The 17,576-nt window shown below is 54.6% G+C and overlaps 1 protein-coding gene across 4 annotated transcripts in view; it reads right to left on the bottom strand.

The window, feature by feature from the left end:
- The window catches only part of KDM2A (lysine demethylase 2A), a 38,611-nt gene that overhangs the window by 8,017 nt on the left and 13,018 nt on the right, over nucleotides 1-17,576 (bottom strand). For 3 of the 4 annotated variants that reach the window (XM_068683566.1, XM_068683568.1, XM_068683567.1), the window contains exons 4-13: nucleotides 16,788-16,926; nucleotides 15,503-15,581; nucleotides 14,499-14,545; nucleotides 13,942-14,120; nucleotides 13,155-13,261; nucleotides 12,489-12,582; nucleotides 11,180-11,333; nucleotides 9,176-9,291; nucleotides 7,937-8,063; nucleotides 6,462-6,877 (exon numbers count right to left, since the gene is read on the bottom strand). In XM_068683566.1, coding sequence (XP_068539667.1) covers nucleotides 6,462-6,877; nucleotides 7,937-8,063; nucleotides 9,176-9,291; nucleotides 11,180-11,333; nucleotides 12,489-12,582; nucleotides 13,155-13,261; nucleotides 13,942-14,120; nucleotides 14,499-14,545; nucleotides 15,503-15,581; nucleotides 16,788-16,926 — 1,458 coding nt within the window. Of the gene's footprint in view, nucleotides 1-878; nucleotides 1,032-6,461; nucleotides 6,878-7,936; nucleotides 8,064-9,175; nucleotides 9,292-11,179; nucleotides 11,334-12,488; nucleotides 12,583-13,154; nucleotides 13,262-13,941; nucleotides 14,121-14,498; nucleotides 14,546-15,502; nucleotides 15,582-16,787; nucleotides 16,927-17,576 lie in introns of those variants that run through there. The other variant, XM_068683569.1, reaches the window with a different exon arrangement.

The raw sequence follows: 17,576 nt of genomic DNA, 5'->3' as shown, positions 1-17,576 counted from the left end.
CAATCCAGCAGGATTCACGGGGGAGGAAGCGAGTGGGTCCCTCGCTGCCCCCCACAGCTGCTGTGCCCCCGGCAGCCCTCTGCAGCCTGGTACGAGCCCAGGAGCAGCTCCCCGGTGGCACTGGTGGCTGGACACGCTGCCTCTGCAGGCCCCCTGCCTGCAGCCCCCTCCCCACCAAGCCCACCCTCTGCAAAAGGTGCTTTATTTACTCGGTGTCACCATGGCTACGTGAGCGGCAGCCTCCTGCCGGCATCCCTGCGCGGGGCTGCGTGTGGCCGGGTGTCCCCAGGAGCTGGCCGCACGCTGGGGCTGGCTCCGGCATCGCGTCCCCCGCCCTGCTCTGGGGGTGGCAGGAAGCTGCGGCCTCCCCCAGCTCCCCAGCACGCTGCCTGCAGACCTTCCGCCTCCCAGCCGGCCGGCCCTGAACACGGGCTGGAAGGAGAGGTCGGGGACCCAGGGTGCGCGCGCACACGTGTGCGCAGGGAACCGCAGTCTCCCCGTGCCTGGGGCCCAGCGGGGGCTCAGGCACACTCCAAACTGGTGGGGAGGGGGGGGGGGGGGGTCACTCATTAGGGGTGCCAGGGTCCTCGGGCTGCAGATGGATGGAAGCCAGGACGGGTGCGGGTCGCCTCAACCCCCCTGGGGGCAGGCAGTAGGGAGGGGACCTTAGGAGCACGCCGTGCCATGCCGCGCACCGCCCCGGCCAGGAGAGCTGGGTGGCAGCCAGCACGCCCGGGGGACGGGGAGGGGAGAGGTGAGTCCAGGAGCCAGCCCGGGACACCGGGGGTGCGTGGGGGGGGCGAGGGGAAGCTGGGGATCCCCGGGTCGCAGAGCCCCGCGTCCCCTCCCCAGCCCGCGAGCGGTGCCAGCTGCCTGACCTTGCGCCTCTGGGGCTGCCGCGACTCCGGGGCGAAGTTTGCCGAGCCCTCTTTGTTTCGGTGCCTGCGCCGCGAGCTTCGGGGCCGCCCCCCCCTCTCCCCCCGGCCCCCGCCGGGGCCCGGCTCAGAGCGTGCGGCCCCGCTCCGGCCCCCGGCTCCTCAGGGACATGGCCGGGAGCGCGGCCGCGCCCCCCGCCCCGAGCCCCCCCGGCTCCTCCCCGGCTCCGGCAGCCGCCCCGCCGGCCGCGTGCTCCTCCCGAGCCCTGGGGCAGCGGCGGCAGCTTCCTGAGCCCGAAACAATGCTGCTGCGTCACCCACATGCGGTTCCCAGCAATGCTTTGCAACGGGAAGATGGCAGGAGAGAGAGAAGGAGCGAGCCGAGAGGGCAGAGCCGTTCTGCTGCAGCGCCGGGAGGGGCCGGCTCGGCGGCGGCGCCGCGCGGATTGGCGCAGGGGCCCCGGCGGCGCGGCCCCCCCCCGCCCGCCGCCACCGCAACCGGAGGAACGGGGCGGCCCCCCCCGGGCTGGGCCGGGCCGAGCCGGAGCCCCGCTCGTGGACAACCCCCCCCCGGAGCCCTTCTTTTGTCTCCTCCGGGGCGCTTCTGCGCGTCCCGTGCTGGAGGTGCCCCGGGAGAGAGCTCCCCAAAGAGGGGGGCCGTGCCCGCATCGCGCCCCCCCACCCCCCGACGCGCAGCGGCTAAGTTTGGGAGCTGCTGGAGTCCCAAAGGCACCGCTGACCTCGCCGCTAGAGGGGGACGAGCCCCCGCTGGGTGCAGCGAGGTCCCCCCTCGGCAGCCCCAGCCCCAGCAGAGCCCCCCGCTTCGCTCCAGCCCCCCGCGATTAAAATGGAGGAAGCTTTTACATAAAGCGAGCCCCCCGAAAGCACCGCTCCCACACCTCGCTGTCACCTGCAAGCACCTCTGGCTCTCATCCATCCCGGCACCAAACAGCCCAAGGAACAAGTTGTGCATGGACCTAACCCCGGTGCCTGCGCTGCCTCCACCTCCGGAGCCGTGCTCCCAGGCAGGGTGCAGGCCCCAGGGCACCGCCAAAGTCAAGCACAGGGAACGGCACGCAGAGGTCACCTCTGCTCGGGCAGGACAGCAGGGACTCGGGCCCAGCTAGCTCCATGAGAACTGCCAACTGTGCCCCAAAAGCCATACCCATGCATTTCAAAGCATCCCATGCATGCTTCACGCTGTGCTTTCATCTCATCTCACCTGCAGGCAGGAGCGGGTCCAGCATTGCCTCCCCACCACAGCTCACCGGCCACCCCAACCCTTCACTGTCCAGCCCTGGTGGCAGCAGCCCCTGCTCCTCACCGAGTCCTCTCAGCCTCCCAGCACCTGCATGAAGCAGGGATGGGGCAGACACTCCTCACGGAGTGCCCCGAGACCACGCACCTCTCCCAAGGTTGCTCATCAGCACTTTTACATCCTCTGGGTTTCAACAAGCTGCCATGTTCACTGCTTCTCTTTGACAAAAGCAGATGCAAAAACAAACTGTCTTGGGAACAGACGTGACCCATGGGAGGAACAGACCTGGCAGAAGAGCGAGATGTCGTCTCTGATACTAAAAGACTTTGTGCAACAGAGCCAGGTATGTGGGAAGCCAGACCAGAGGCTGTAAGGAGAGATTCTGGAGACAGGATCCTCAGTTTTGGGAGATAGACTTATTTTTGTAATGCCTGGTGCTCCAGAGCTGCCAGGCAGAACCCAAATGCAGCCAGTTTGTGACTGTTCCTGAGGCTACGGGGCTTGGCAGCACTGCAGCAAGGTAAGAGCTCAGGCAGGGACTCAGCCTGCCCGCAGCCAGCCAGCAGCAAGTCCAGCCACTCCAGAAACAGCTGAGCTGCAGAAGGAGCCTGCTCCCCTGAAATCTAAGTGAGGGAAAGCAGCACACCCCAAGCTGGGTCAGGAGCAACAGACTGAAGCAGCCCAAAAGGTAGTAAGACCTCTCACACATCCCCTCTTTGCCAATGATCCAGTGACTCCAGTCCAGGCCATCAACAGAGACATCACCAAACTCAAGGAGATTTTTCAGCAAGGCTCGGTGCTAGAAGGGGATTGTGTGTCAACTTCAATCCCCAAAAGCAGATCTCCTCCTGAGACAGTGCTAGAAGTCACTGATTTCTGCAGGCCCTCGCATTTAAGCCACGGTAGAGCAGAAGGAGCAGAAGGCAGCAACTTGGTGTTACCAGGAGCGGTCCAAGGGATGTGGCAGGCAAAGCTAGGAGCTTACAGTGGAGGAAGAGGTGGCAACATGCTGCTTTTCTTCCTACTCGCAGCCTCAGCTGGGGTGGGTTTCAGTGGATGGACAGTTCCTCTGGCTGGAAGCATACCTTTGTCGCATGCAGCATCAGGTCCCACTATGCTGCAGCTCCGGGCTCAGCTCACGGCAGGATGCAGAAGCACAGTTCTTCACGTGGCCCAGCACACAGGCGTCCTGAACTCACAGTCATCGCACAAGAGGCAGTGGCAAAAGCCCAGAGCTTGCAGCCTGATGCTCTCAGCAGCCTCAACCTGCTCTTTCAGGTGAGAGATTCCAGCTTTGTCCTAGCCTCAGAGCAGCCACGTTCCTTGTGCCACCTCCAGGTACTCCAAGAGCCACGGGAGCTGTCCACAACACATCTCCTTAACTGGGAGGCAGCTACCCAGTGATGGCAGCAAAGTTGGCAAGTGCCAAAATCACCCTGGTTCTGTGCTCCCCTCCATCAATTCTGCTGGGAACGTAAGGGTACAAGTACCTGCTACCGAACGACGGCCCCAGAGGCAGGCTCAGATGCTGGGGATGCAGGGAGGTGCTGCTGACCGTTTCCAAGTTAAGCCACTCAAACCGGATTAGGCTCTAGCTCTCTAGCAGCACATAAAGAGACACAGCAGAGGAATTCAGACAAGCTCCAGACCAGAAGAGACCCAGGCCCAGGGTGCAGTATGAGGGATCCCACCTGCACCACGGCAGCGTGGGTGGCACAGGAGGGCAGGAGCACCAGAAGGAGACCCGCCAGGCGTCTCAGCAGGAAGGGCTGAGCTCACACACTGCCCAGGTACCGCGTGAGAGCACTGAGGTTGTCAGAGGAGGGAGTTGTACATGAATCTGCATGAGAAACATGACCCAAACAGCTGATGACTAAGGATTTCTGTGCCATGTGGGCACCCTGTAACAGGTTTGACCTGTGATGCTGTCAGTCCCGAGGGACCAGCCCTTGCACCTCAGCGTGCTTTTGAACCCAGAGGACAGCCGGCATTAGGGAGTGAGGCCTTCAGGGGAGCCTGAGCAGCTCTGCAGTGACTTCCACCCCCAGCTCACCTGCCAACTGGGCACGGGACCCGTGGGTCTCAGGGAAGCGTCCGCTGCACAAGTCCCAAACCCAGCTCAGCTCTGACAACCCCGAAGGCTCTGCCTCAGACACACTGCGCAACACACCAGTTCCCCTTGCTGGGTCCAAGGGTGAAACACACTGCATGCTCCCAAGGCCACGGCACAGCATGCTTGAAAAAGCCACGCGAAAGCAGAGCTGCAGCCCCCTAACAGCACCCATGCTTGCTGCTGCAGCCAGGCACCAGTGGTGCCTGCAAGGCTCAGGCGCCAGGGCCCTGAGCTGCACCCTGCCGCTCGCAGCACAGCATCAGTTTCACCAAATGCCCCTCAAAGTCTGTAGACTGGAAAAAGAAACAACAGCACAGGCCAGGGTACCGCCATGGCTGTCAGTACAGGCAGCCAGCTGAACAGATCCCCATTAGCAAGGAAGGGAACAGGAAGTAACCATGGTTTGAGGGACTAAAATCACGATCACAGAACAGTGTACGTTGGAAATTGGAAAGGACCTTACAGATCATCTGATTCCAGCCCCCTGCCATGGGCAGGGACACCTCTCACTACACCAGGATGCTCAAAGCCCCACCCAGCCTGGCCTTAACCACTTCCAGGGATGGGGCCCTCCTCTGGACTCGTTCTAATACATCCACGTCCTTCTTACGTTGGGGGCCCAGCAGTACTCACGGTGTGGCCTCACCAGGGCCGAGTACAGGGGGACAATCAGTTCCCTCGCCCTGCTGGCCACACCACTTCTGACACTAGCCTGGATTCTGTTGGCCCTCTTGGCCACCTGAGCACACCGCTGGCTCCTGTTCAGCCGCCTGCTGACCAATCCCCCCAGCTCCCTCCCCTCCGGGCAGCTTTCCAGCCACTCTGCCCCCAGCCTGCAGCCTTGCATGGGGTTGTTGTGCCCCACGTGCAGGACGCGGCACTTGGCCTTCTTGAACCTCGTCCAGTTGGCCTCGGCCCATCGCTCCAGCCTGTGCAGGTCCCTCTGCAGAGCCTTCCTGCCCCCAGGCACATCAACACTCCTGCCCACCTTGGTGTCCTCAGCCAGCTTGCTGAGGGTGCATGCAATCCCCTTGTCTGATCATTGGGGAAGATATTACAGAGAACTGGACCCAGCACTGAGCCACGGCTCTCTGGGCCTGGCCACCCGGCCAGTTTTAAACCTCACAAAGCGTACTCCCATCCAGGCCTTGAGCAGCCAGGTTCTTCAGGAAAATGCTTCAGAAACGGTGTCAAAAGCCTTTCTGAGGTCTAGGTAGACTACATCCACAGCCTTTCCCTCATCTACTGAGCATGTCACCTTGTGGTAGGAGATTGGGTTGGTGAAGCAGGACCTGCCTTTGATAACCCCATGCTGACTGGGCCTGATCACCTGGGTGTCCTGTAAGCGTTATGTGATTGTACTCAAGCTAAGCTGCTCCATGAACTTCCCCAGCACGCGAGGTCAGACTGACGGGCCTGTAGTTGCCCAGAGCCTCCCTCCAGCCCTTCTTGTAGGTGGATATCACATTTGCTAGTTGCCAGTCAACTGGGGCCACCCTGGGTAGCCAGAACTGCTGATAAGTGACAGAAAGCGGCTTGGCGAGCAATTCCATTAGCTCCCTCAGTACCCTCAGGAGGATCCCATCTGGCCCCAGGGACTTGCATACCCAAAATGGATTTCTGAGGTAGAGCGAGGGTGAAATTCCCACTTTAGTGCTGAAAGGGCTAAAACACCAAGGAGCTGGACTCTATGATCCTTGTGGGTCCCCTCCAACATGGGACATTCTGGGATTCGTGGAGTCAGCACAGGTTGTAGAGCAGGGCAAAGGTTCTCATGGAACCCAAGATCATACCCAGCAAAACACCCTAAGAAACAAGGCCAAATCCACCTGGGACAAGGAAAGGGCTCAGTGTCCAGCAGCCTACGGAGGCCTGAGCCAGACCTGGAAACAAGTCACAACAAACAAGCACTAACACCTGTAAAGGACACAGGCAGGGCCCAAAAGACTCTCATCCATGTCGGCCAAGAGCAGTTGCTGCTCCTGCTAATCCCAACACGAAATCCAAGCTAGGGCTGTCCCTCAGCATCAGCTGCTGTGACATTAGCCTCAGGTAGTGGAGGAAGAGGTCTGTGAGCCTGTGGACACATCAACCCCTACGCCAGCACTGGGGTAAGTCCAAGGTCACCTTTCCACCTCTGATGCCACCAGGAAGCGGGGACACCCTGGCAGTCCCGAGGAACGACAGCGCTTGTGGCTTCCTCACGCCTACATACCTTGACATCAGCGATGAGGGCGTCCTCATCTTCGATGCCAGTGGGAACACACTTCTTGTGCAGGGGGAGCGACTCGAGTTTGTCCACCAGGCAGCGCAGCCCCTCCAGCTCGAACTGCGTCAGGTGCACCCTCCTGTTCTTGCGTGGGCTGCCGCCATGGGGGTCCCAGGCCTGGCCGTTTTGGGAGCCCCGGCTGGAGTCGGAAGAGTCCATGGATGGGCTCTTCTTCAGACCTGTCAGGCTGCTCCGACAGCTCCTGCCCAGTTCATCGTAGTCTACATTGGCACCATTGGCTACGGGGCTGGTGAGAACAGACCGCCTTGTGACTGGTCGCCTGGGTTCCTTCCCTGCTGCATCCTCCTCTTCCTCCTCCTCCTCTTCCATGTTCACTGAGTCTGAGGAGCTCAGCTCCATATCTGCCGTGAAAGAGTGACAAAAGAGCACAGTGGCCGGTCACTCAGACGCAGGAGACATTTCGTTTCTAGAGGAATCCCCCCAGTCACTAGAACAACAGACACACACAGGACATGATAGAGAAAGAATGGGGCACACAGCTGCTAGTAAAGGATAGCTAAATCCCTTGCACATTCCCAGCGTGTGTTGTCAAAAGCCAGGCACGGGAAGCCTCAGGAAGATGACATTAGAGCTGTATTTGGCTGCATTTGCTTAGGGATCTCCAGCCATCTGGTCCTGGGAGTGACTTGAGACCTCAGTCCTGCCTTCATGATGGGAAACAGAGGACGTGGACTTGCTGGATGGCCATGAGGTCTGTGAGCCTGGTTGTGCATAATAAAGAAGCCTCCCCTAACAATGACAGGAGCTGGGAGCGATTTCTCCACATTGCCAAAGGGCTCTAGCTGTGAGATGTGCCCAGGAGCAGGTATTTACAGCCCTCAGGTGGAGGCAACCCAGCTCTCTCCCACTCTGAAGGGTCTCTGTAACAAATCATTTCTTGAACCACTGCATGGCCCCTGTCTGCATTGGCTATAAAGCCAAATAATCCTTTTGCAAGAGACCCCCTTGACATAGCTCTCCAAACTCTGCATGCAGGAAGGCCCTGATCAGCAAGAAAGCCTTAAAGCCCTGCGGCAAACCATGGTTACTGCTGCTGTCCTCCCTCTCTTCTGTTAAAGGCTTTGTGTGTACCGCCAAGGCCAGGAACTTGTGTGCTGGTTTTGCAGCTGAAAGGAACCTGTTGCAAGGGCAAAGGAGGAAGCAGCTATCTGGCTAGTTTTGACTTCTTGCTCAAAAGAAAAAAAGCAACAAAAAAACCACACAACCTTCGTCGAGTCTGCAACGCCCTCTGATTGTTCTGCAGAGCAGACATGGAAAAGAGAGGAAATACCCAAAGAAACCACCTTGTGAAATTGAAGAAGTGATAGTCCCTTGCTCTTCCCACATAACCCTCCCTGCTTAACACACGGCTGAGCCAGGCAGGGCCTGCAGGGCTGTGTGAGGAAGGAACAGGGGCTCACCCATGCTGAGCGATTCCTTCTGGAAGTCCTTGGTCAGGTGTGAGCGGCTGGTGATACAGTAGACGTAGCGCTCCAGCACATACCAGCACATCTCGTAATAGAAGGGATAACGAAACTTGTTTGGGACCTGCAAAAGAGGAAAGGGGATCAGTTCAGACCGGCTTCTCCACAGGGCTGCACGGAAACCACTCTGGCTGCCTCAAACAAGACCGATCCCCTCCTGAGAGGCAGAAAATGCACGTACACGTGTAACAGCACCATTCCTGCTTCTGGCAGCAGGATGTAACTCCCCATGTGGAAAGAGAGCAGAGACCAGGTACTTCTCACTTGCAAGCCATTAACATTTTGTTTGTCTGTTAGGGTCGCAGACCTTCACTGTGCTTCCCCCCCAGACCTTCTCACTAGTACAGGACAACAGCAGGTGCCACAAGAGGTTTCAGTTGAAGGTAAAGGTTCAAGCCCTCTTCCCAAGCCACAGCACAGCATCTGACAGTACACGTACACAGAAAGGGATGGCCTATTGCAAGAGGAGTTGTCAGCTCTGCTAGACAGTGGGGCCACCAGGGCTGTCACATCAGTGCTGGCAATTCACATGGAGGCAGATGTCCCTGACCCTGCTGCCTGCCTTGCACCTTCCTGAGGCTACACGGCCCAGGGTGGAGCAGGCACACAGTTCATCCTCCTGCGTCTTGGTTCCTTTGAATATTGGCCTGGCATCCAAGTGCTAACCCACAGTTCCTGCCCGCTGCAGCACCTTGAACCTTTTCAGAGAGGCCAAGGGTTTGTCATAGCCCAGGTGCATCCTGAGGCTTCTCTGCAGGCATTGAGGGCTGCAAAACCCATGCCTCCCCAAGGAGCAAAGGAAAGCACCCACTTGTCAGCTGTGTTCTTGGCTCAAGACCTCAGGAAGCCTTTCACTTCAGTCATTTTTACCACATCAAGCTCTAGGATCAATGCCAAACAGGAGCAGAAGGCAACTGGGTAAGGAAAGAGGCAAGGTCTGCTGGATGCATTCCCATGACCATGCTGCTGCCACCTTCTTCCCTGGCTGCCTTGCCTGGGGAGATTCCCACCACGCTCTCTGCAAGGTTTCCTAGTGTCAGACTGAAGGCAGCAGGAAGGAACAGCTGGAGTTCGAGCAATTTGTCACGGGAGGAGACACAAGTGGGCTGCCTGTGCTGTTCCTGGCTGCACCCTCCCTGCCATCCCGGGAGGCCAGGGCCTCTCAGCTCTCCTTACCCGTGTACGGTCTTCAATGCTGTAGATCCGGAGCTGCATAGGGATGTTGAAGCTGTGCAAGAAGTTGCCTCCAAAAACTAACGTGTCCATGGGAGTGTACACAGCATGGATCCAACCTTGGGGAGAAAGAGTTTAAAGAGTCCTTCTGAGCAACGAGGTAAGGACAAAGCCTCTCAAGCGTGTCCCTACTAATTCAAATCCTTTGCAATCTCTTACGAACTGTGATCTTCAGAGAAGGGCTCTCAAACTGCACAACCTCTTCCATGCTACTCAGCTAAGTCTACTCTGATAGATACACCCTTAAACTACTCCTACACCTAGGGTAGCTGCTAACACACAGACTAGCTACTGACCCCACACACGTCAGCAAGTACAAGTGGCAGCGGGAGGCAAGGACGGGACCACCTAGATCCCAGCTCTTCAAGGTCTGATGCTGTGTTACCACAATGTGCACTCCTGAAGCACCACTGCTGAGTTACTCAATACTCAGCTCACTTTACCCACTTATGAGCTAAAGACAGATTTGTATTTAGGCACTTAAATACATCTGTGGACCTGGCCTCACATCTTCCCATGGTAGTGTGTCAGTATCTACCTCCTATCCATAGATTTTTGTCACCCTGTTGTCTCTGCAAAGTTGCTTCCTTGTTCCATTAGACCTAAGAACACCAGCAGCGAGGAGAAAAGTTTTCCAAAGTTTGTTAAACAATTCAGAGAACAATAAAAAGTAACTCTTATTTTAAAGGCTAAGCAGTTCAGACAAGCCCAAATTTGGCAGATTCCAGCGTGGCTTTCCTTAGAGCAAGGCCACTCAATTCAAAAGAAGTTCATGGTACCATGACTCAAATGAGTAACTCGTGCAATCCCTGGTGTTTTCTTTTCCTGGTCCTGCTGTAAGCTACAGGAGCATGCGTGTACAACACAGCTTATTCCTGTGCTGCAGGAAACAGCAGGTTACACCATTCTTTGCCAACAGAGAGCCTTATGGAAGAAATTTTTATGAAGCAGTTTTATTAGAAGCTTTGAAAGGGGTCCAATAATCCTTCTACTTACAAGGGAATATTCCCTAGCGTAAGCACATTTTACAGACATCCCAGGTCGAAATCACAGGTCCTTGTGAACAACCCAGTTCAGGCTGCTGTTCCACCCACCTCATTGCTTCTGCTTTGCTGCTTTCTAGCACAGCACTGCACTAATTGTGCAAACAAGACATTGTTGATGCCCTCCAATTCATTCTGCTTGCTTAACCAAGTTAGGCTAAAGATTTCCCTTAACTTGCTTTAGCCAACTATGACCACAATGGAGGGATCTCTCAGGGAAGGAGCCAGGATCAGTGTTCTGCTTCTTTCCCTGGACCCCTCAGCTCAGAGCTTTGAAAGTGTTCCCACTCCCAACCTCAAAGTCTCCTTGCTCAAGCCTTCTGCTGTTACCTGAAAGTCACTCCACATTACAACTTCCCAGCTCCCTATCAGGTTTCAGAATTTTCCAACATCCACTTCTAGCTCTACACGTTCCATTTCTCCTGTCTCCAGTACCCCAGATAGCCATCATCCTTCCTCATGTCCAGAGCAGTCACCTTGTTCCCTAAGCACACACACTGGCTCTCTTTTTTGCTTCACAACTTGAAAATAACTCCGCAGAGATTTCACAAGAGAGCCAGAAAGTAGAGAAGCTGTGCTGTTCGGGCCAGCCTCTATCATCAACATGCACTGCTCTGCATGTCAGCATGATGGGCCCTGAGAAAGCCTCCTTTAGTAATTCATCAAGCATGATGTGAGCCAGATGGAGTTTTCTGGTCGCTTGAGTGGAATCCACAGTGCTGTGTCAACCATGGTTCAGGAGCCAACAAATAAGTGGACAGAGCCACATAACATCTCCCTCTCTATTACTCATGAAGGAGAAAGCTAAATTCTGCCTGTTCTGATTCTGCTCATGTCCCAGGAGTTTCAGCCTCTTGCCATAGCCCTGGCAAAAGCCAGGATGCAACTGCCCACCCCACTGTACCTGAGGGGATGACAAATGTGTAGCCCTGCTTGAGCTCGATGCGCTGGCACTCTGACACTCTGTCCCCAAGAAAAATGTCACCCTGCTTCCCTGAGAGAAGCCAGTTTTCATAGAGCTCCAGGTTCTGGGGTGTAGGAGGGATCAGCCAGAATATCTGCAAGCAAAGAAAATACATATACGTAAGTCACTGCACTGACCATCCCCTACTTCTTCCTCATCTGTCCTGCTCCCTCTCCAGATATCTGAACACCTTCCTCTCCCCACCCCCAGAGGATGCAAACCTGCAGAAATCCCGCATCAACTGACCTAACTGCTGTCCCATCTGAGAGGACAAGCCACTGAACAAGGGCCTTCCCAACATGATGCACCAAGCATCACATCTAGACCGAGCCTGGGATGTCCTGTAAGGTGTTATTTACAAAGACAGTGTTGGTAGATGCAAAACCCACTGAAGACACCAGAGTACTTGGAAACAAATTATATGGTTACCTGCACCTTTCTGAATGCTACCGTGTTATTCAGAGACAACTGAACTAGAGATTTGCATTTGTCTGTCTCCACGCTGTACAGGTGGAGAAGTAGATATCCATCCACCAAATAGGCTCTTCAAAGACTGTTAGCCCATCTTTCGAGGAAAATCACTGAAGCCACAAACTATCAGAATCACTGGGGAGCCTTGCATCTCCTTTGCAAGATGTGGGTGAAAAACCCAGATTATGTAAGTAGGGCAGAGCCTGTTGCCTTCCCTGAACCTAGACTAAGTCAGTGGAGAAAGATGGGATGAAATAATTGCCCAGGAGTTGTCCTTGTAGTCCGAGTTTCATCCTAAAAATCTGTCCTCACTGACTGCAGAGGGACAGCTGGACAGTTCCTTCTCAGCAGTTAAAAGCAAAAGGGCTCCCTACCACAGTGGCTGTCCGAGGCCCTTTCTCAGAAATACAAGCTTCTTAAATACACGCTTCTCCACGCTATTGCAGTGGCAATGCCAAAGCCTAGACGAAATCTGTAATAATGGGCACATCCACACAACAGCAATTAGAAGGGATGTTCTCCCAGTAAGGACTTGATGTTGGTTACATTTCATCCTCTGAACGTGATTGTGCTCTCTAGGGCAACCGAAGTGCTAGCAAGTGACTGATTTGTGCTAAGCTAGCCAGTCCCTTCGGTGTTACCGCACTGAACTGCCACAGATCTGGTTTCTGACAACACGTAACTGGGTGAGGAACGCCCATGCAGAGAAGTCCCTGAACAATTCTAACTGGAAGTCACCCATCACGGAGCAAACGCTGCACACAGATGAAGTCTGTACCTTTCCCCCTCGGTGGATATGGTACCACACAGAAGTACCTCCGAAGTCCACGTGGAAATCTGTGTAGCAGCCCTTGACACTCATCAGACAGTACCTGATGGAAAGCAAGACAACAATAAGGTGTAAGTGGGAGGTGACCCATTGTATTCGAAGTGAATGGACTGCCTAAACCCAGGCCAATAGCTCAGTGCAGTGCCAGCAACTAATCACTGCAGTGCTAAGTACTTCAGGTGCAGGGAGGTGATGGATTGCAGGAGAGCTCACTTGACATTTCTATCAAATCCCCTCAAAAAGATCTAGTCCAGACAAGAGGAGAGCTTCCGTACCCATATACCCAACTGCTCTAGAAACCCCCAAGCCACAGGTCTGGCCTACAGGCCGGACGGGCAACACCTAGCAGCTCCAACGGCTCCAGATGCATCAAGGTGGTGAGCACCAACAATTTCCCCAAAGTGCAGAAAGCTCCTGGAGGTGACACGACTGCCCTTCTGCACAGCATTTGGCAAGGGCTTAAATAACTAATTGCAGATGTCACCCACTGAAATAAACAGGGGGAACATTTCTCCCGCTTCCTCTTGGAACAAACTGCTTCTCCCTTGGGCTGTTTTCTTGCAAGAGATCCTGAGCTGTGTCAGTGGCAGCAGGCAGGAAGAGCAAGTCACTTACTTTTGCACCTTCGGATACTGCATCTCCAGGATAGCGTTCGTGGACTCCGTCTGACTCTCCTTCAGGTGTCTGGGCCACATGTTATCAACCCAGTCAATCAAATCCACCTGTGGCAGAAAGGTGGGAGACATGAGTAGAGTTAAAAAAACGGGTCACAGTACCCCTGCAATGGATATGCCTAAACCATTGCACTGCTGTGCACAGATTGCCAGAAAACCCACTTCAGAGCAGGCCCCCAACAAACTACAGGACCAACGAAGGGAAGAAGGGCCTGGTGCTACCTGAATGGCCATGATACTCCCATTTTAGCTCCTGCACACCCCAGCAACCTTCCCTGTTCCACTGCTGCAATGCTGTACATAGAGCATTTGGGACCAGCTGCTCTGACTCTGGTGAGCCTCTGAATTCACACAGGCAGTGAACATTGCAGCAAGATCCCAAGCATGGTACCAGGATGCTGCACTTCTACTTGGGGGTTAGCCAGGAAATGCTATGCACTGGTCTTACACAAAACACATGCTGGGCAGCATCTGCCAAGGTGGGCTTCAGCTCGCTAAGTTTCAGGAGACAGAGCCTGCAGAGATCAGATGCAGCTGCTGGATCCTAGTCAAACACAGAACCAGCTCCAGCAGCTTCCAGAGTGCGGCAGGGGCATCCCTGGCTGAGCCCATACATGCTATCAGCAGCCCCTCTCCTGCTGCACTCAAGCATCAGGCAGCGCCTTGACTGCAGAGAACCACAAGCACGAGGGAAGGGACATCCCTGCAGGAGGAAGAGCCGTACTGACCGTAGCAGGTCTCTGCACCAGGTTCTCCAGTTTGGTGTGGCTGAACTCCAGGCTGATGACGTTGTAAAGTTTCTCCCGCTCGGCCTCAGGTGTTTCGTAGTAGCGTGCCCACTGCGCCATAGACATCTCGATGTCCCTCTGCGTGTTCACATCCATGACATCCACCATCCGTCGGCTCCCTGCCAGAACAGACAGACGTCACTGGAACCAGCTCTGTGCACAACAGGCCACCCAGAAGAGATGCTCTAGGAGACACGGGTCCTTCCTCAGAGAACCCACCCACACACGTGTGACGTCTTGGCCTCTCCCATAACTTCATCTTCTTCCACTCCTACATCGAAACAGAAACTGCTTCAGGTCAAACTAGACTCCTCAAGCAGGTAAGAGCTGTGATCCACTAGCAAAGGACAGCTCATGTTCAACCAGCTGCATGCTGGGGGAGCCACAAAACCTGACTTCTAGCTTTGATACACCCGGTGACTCCCAACTTCTCCCTGTCTGCCCAGGGCGCAACCCAGGCACACTGTGGTGGTCCCCAAACAACAGGAGACACTTACCGACGCACAGCCGCACATCATTCACGCTGAAGTCCGGATCTGGCATCCTGCAGGACAAACACCTTGCTAAAAAAATCATGAAGTGCTTCTGGCTGCAGACCACTCCCAACTGTAACCCCACATTGGCGCGCTGCCTCTTGGGTGTAGGTGAAGACATGGGTAAGGATCATGCACCTGTATCTCTGGGGGCACAAGTCTGGACTGAAGCACTGGGCCCAGCTTCTGGCTAGGGAAGCAGGAGCGATTTGGGAATTGGATATAACATCTCCAGAGTACAGTGACTGCTGGTAAATGAGTAAGCAGGCCTTGAGCTAAGAAATCCTAGCTCTCATTTTAAAGGCTTTAAAGGTAAAGGACATAGCTAAATCAGGAGAAACAGTATATTTCACTGACACAACGTAACCATTCTAACTTATCCGCACAAACACCACTGTCACAAACAGGAAGGGCAGGCATCTGTTCAAGCTGTTCTAGAACCATAAACATAACCAAAAGCTCAAGAGAATCCAGTTTCACCCACACTGGAGTCCTCGGTACTAAACACATACCCTCCCAAGTCTGAGCCTGGCACAATTTGCTAATTCAGCAGATTACAGTACATCCTGCACTGCCCGTCCTCTCATAGCCAGTCAATGAGGTTAACAGTAATGCTGCTAATGCTGGCTGGACTGTCTGGTAATATTTGCCTATATTATTAGGCAAAAAAACAAAGCTAGATATTGCATCAGAGCAGTAATAGGACCTGCCAGGCGTTCACTTGAACTGTGATCACCTACAGCCAATTCTGTCCTCTCGTTTTAAGCCCAAACAGACTAGCAAGAATAAGATATGTGAGCTGGAAGATGCTTTCCTCTGCTCACTCCACAACAATGCGGACAGGACGCGGTCACATCGACTTGGCAGAGCACAGATCCAGCTACCAGGATCAGATCCCCAAAAACACGGAGACAGGCAAGAAGTCAGGCTGGAGTCACCCACACATCACTCTTTACCCTGACACTTACTTTATCCCCAAGCCATCAGAGCTCCTGAAGATGAGAGGGTCTCTCAGGCCACCCCGCTGGATGTATTCAACTGTGAAGTCTGGTGTGGGGAGAAAAAAAGAGGGAAGATGTTAGCAGAGACTCCCACAGAGCATTACAGACAACACGAGTTTAGGCAGGATCTCTGGTGATCTCTTGTCCAACTCTGCTCCCAGCAAACTAACTTCAGACTTGGCTCAGACTGTTCAGGGCCCTGTCCAGTTGAGATCTGAAAACCTCCTCACATCTCTGTGGCACAGCTAGCCAGTGAGAGAGGCCTGTCCCTTGTCATTTCCACGCTCCTGCAGAGATCCTGGAACTCCTCTGCAGCAGTTCTGTAAGCAGCATGGTGTTTGCTGCTGACAGACCTTAGACGGGGCCCCCCCTGGAGGGGGAGGAGGAGAGCTTGCTCCAACAGGCTGGGCCAGGCAGGGGAACAGCATGGTTTTCTGGTCCTCACTTCCCCAAGAAGCTCACAGCAGAGCAAGAGCTCACTCTCATGGTAAATCCTCATGAGGGCTTGCACTGGTTACACGATGAAAAGGCATCCCACTGAGCCATGTGGATGGTGAAAAGAAAGCGGGGAGATCCCACACGCTCTTTGAGTTAAGCATCTAGCAGACACGTGGCTGCAATTACAGGTGCTGACCCAGGCAAAACCCCTCGCTCCTGGCTGCCATGTGTCCCAGCAAGCCCGCAGCACTGCAGAACAGCCCCCTGCTCTCCAGACTGAGCAGCTTCCGTGCCATTTCCCATGCACACTCCCTGTTACCAGCTTTCCTGGCTCAAGGGCTTAGCAGGCTTGAGCCAAACCTTCACCAATACGCTCCACATTGCCTTCAAGCTTCTTGGGGACCGCTGCAGGACTTGCAGAGAAGCAGGCATAAATGTTACCGCCTCCTCTGCTCCACTTGGGTTATGCAAGTAAAGCAGTTCACAGCAGAGGAAAGCACAGAACTCGTGTGAACAGCAGCCAGTTTCCACAGTTTTAGCGAAGAGTAGAAAGGAAAAGGCAGCAAAACACAGGACAGTGGGAAGGGATTTCATTATCACGATTGCCTTGTAACCGCCCTTCAAGTTGGCAGACAGGAAGACTCTGGGTGTAGTCAGAGGCAAAGAGTACATCCAACTGTGATCCCTGCTAGCTTTCTCCTGAAGGCTCGGGGAAAGGTCATCTCACACGCCATGTCTCTCTGGAGAAGTGACTAACCACAACAGCTGTCTGGTTACAGACAGCAGTAGCACACGCTGCGGCCCCAACACAAACCTTTGCCTTCCATGAAGACGACGAAGGTGGAGTTAAACTTGTTGGTGGAAAGCTTTTCCTCGAGGTCGAATGTCCTCTTCCCTTCAATTTCATCATCAGAGATGCCGTCGTCCTCGTAACGCCGCCTCATCGTGCCACGCTGAGGAGAGACCAGACCAGAAAATATGAGCTATGGACCAGGAGCGACCAGCTTGCTTCCTCCCCCAGCTGTCCCAGAAGCTCACATCAACCCCACGCAGCTCAGGCAGGAGCCTGGGGACCCTCGCCCTGCAGCAGGCAGTCTCTGGGAAGTGTACACGCTTCTGCTCCCAGAGAGGAGACACCACGCCACTGTGTTGTCTTATTCCCAAGCTCTCTAGCTCAGCAAGCAGCGTTGGTATCAGTTTTCAGCAGACACATAGATCTATTCAGGCAGTGCGTGTCTGGGATCCCAAACACACCACTAAAACAGCAGATCTGCTCCTCCTATAATCAACAGACTTGCACATGTTGGGCCATGTGGCAGACAGGTAATCCACTCCTAAATGCTAACACAGACAGGGGAAGAGGGGAGAGAGCTAGTCTAACTGTGGCAAAGGAAAGAGAACCACTCTCCCCCTTTTATATTTTTTTTAAGCAGGTATGTCAGTATTTTTCTTCACTGGAGGTAAAGGCATTTGTCAATTTAAATCTCTGCTAGAATGCCAAGTAATAAAGGAAGGGGCTCATGCTGCAGACAATTCTCGAGTTTGGCTATGCTTGCGCGCAGCAGTTTGATTTATTCCCTCGTGAGAGGTGGAGCAGGTGGGG

The sequence above is a fragment of the Anas acuta genome, chromosome 5, assembly GCF_963932015.1.
Source record: "Anas acuta chromosome 5, bAnaAcu1.1, whole genome shotgun sequence".
NCBI classification, from domain to species: Eukaryota; Metazoa; Chordata; class Aves; order Anseriformes; family Anatidae; genus Anas; species Anas acuta.
The sequence above is the reverse complement of the archived record's forward strand: the minus strand, read 5'-3'. Positions and strand labels throughout refer to the sequence as shown.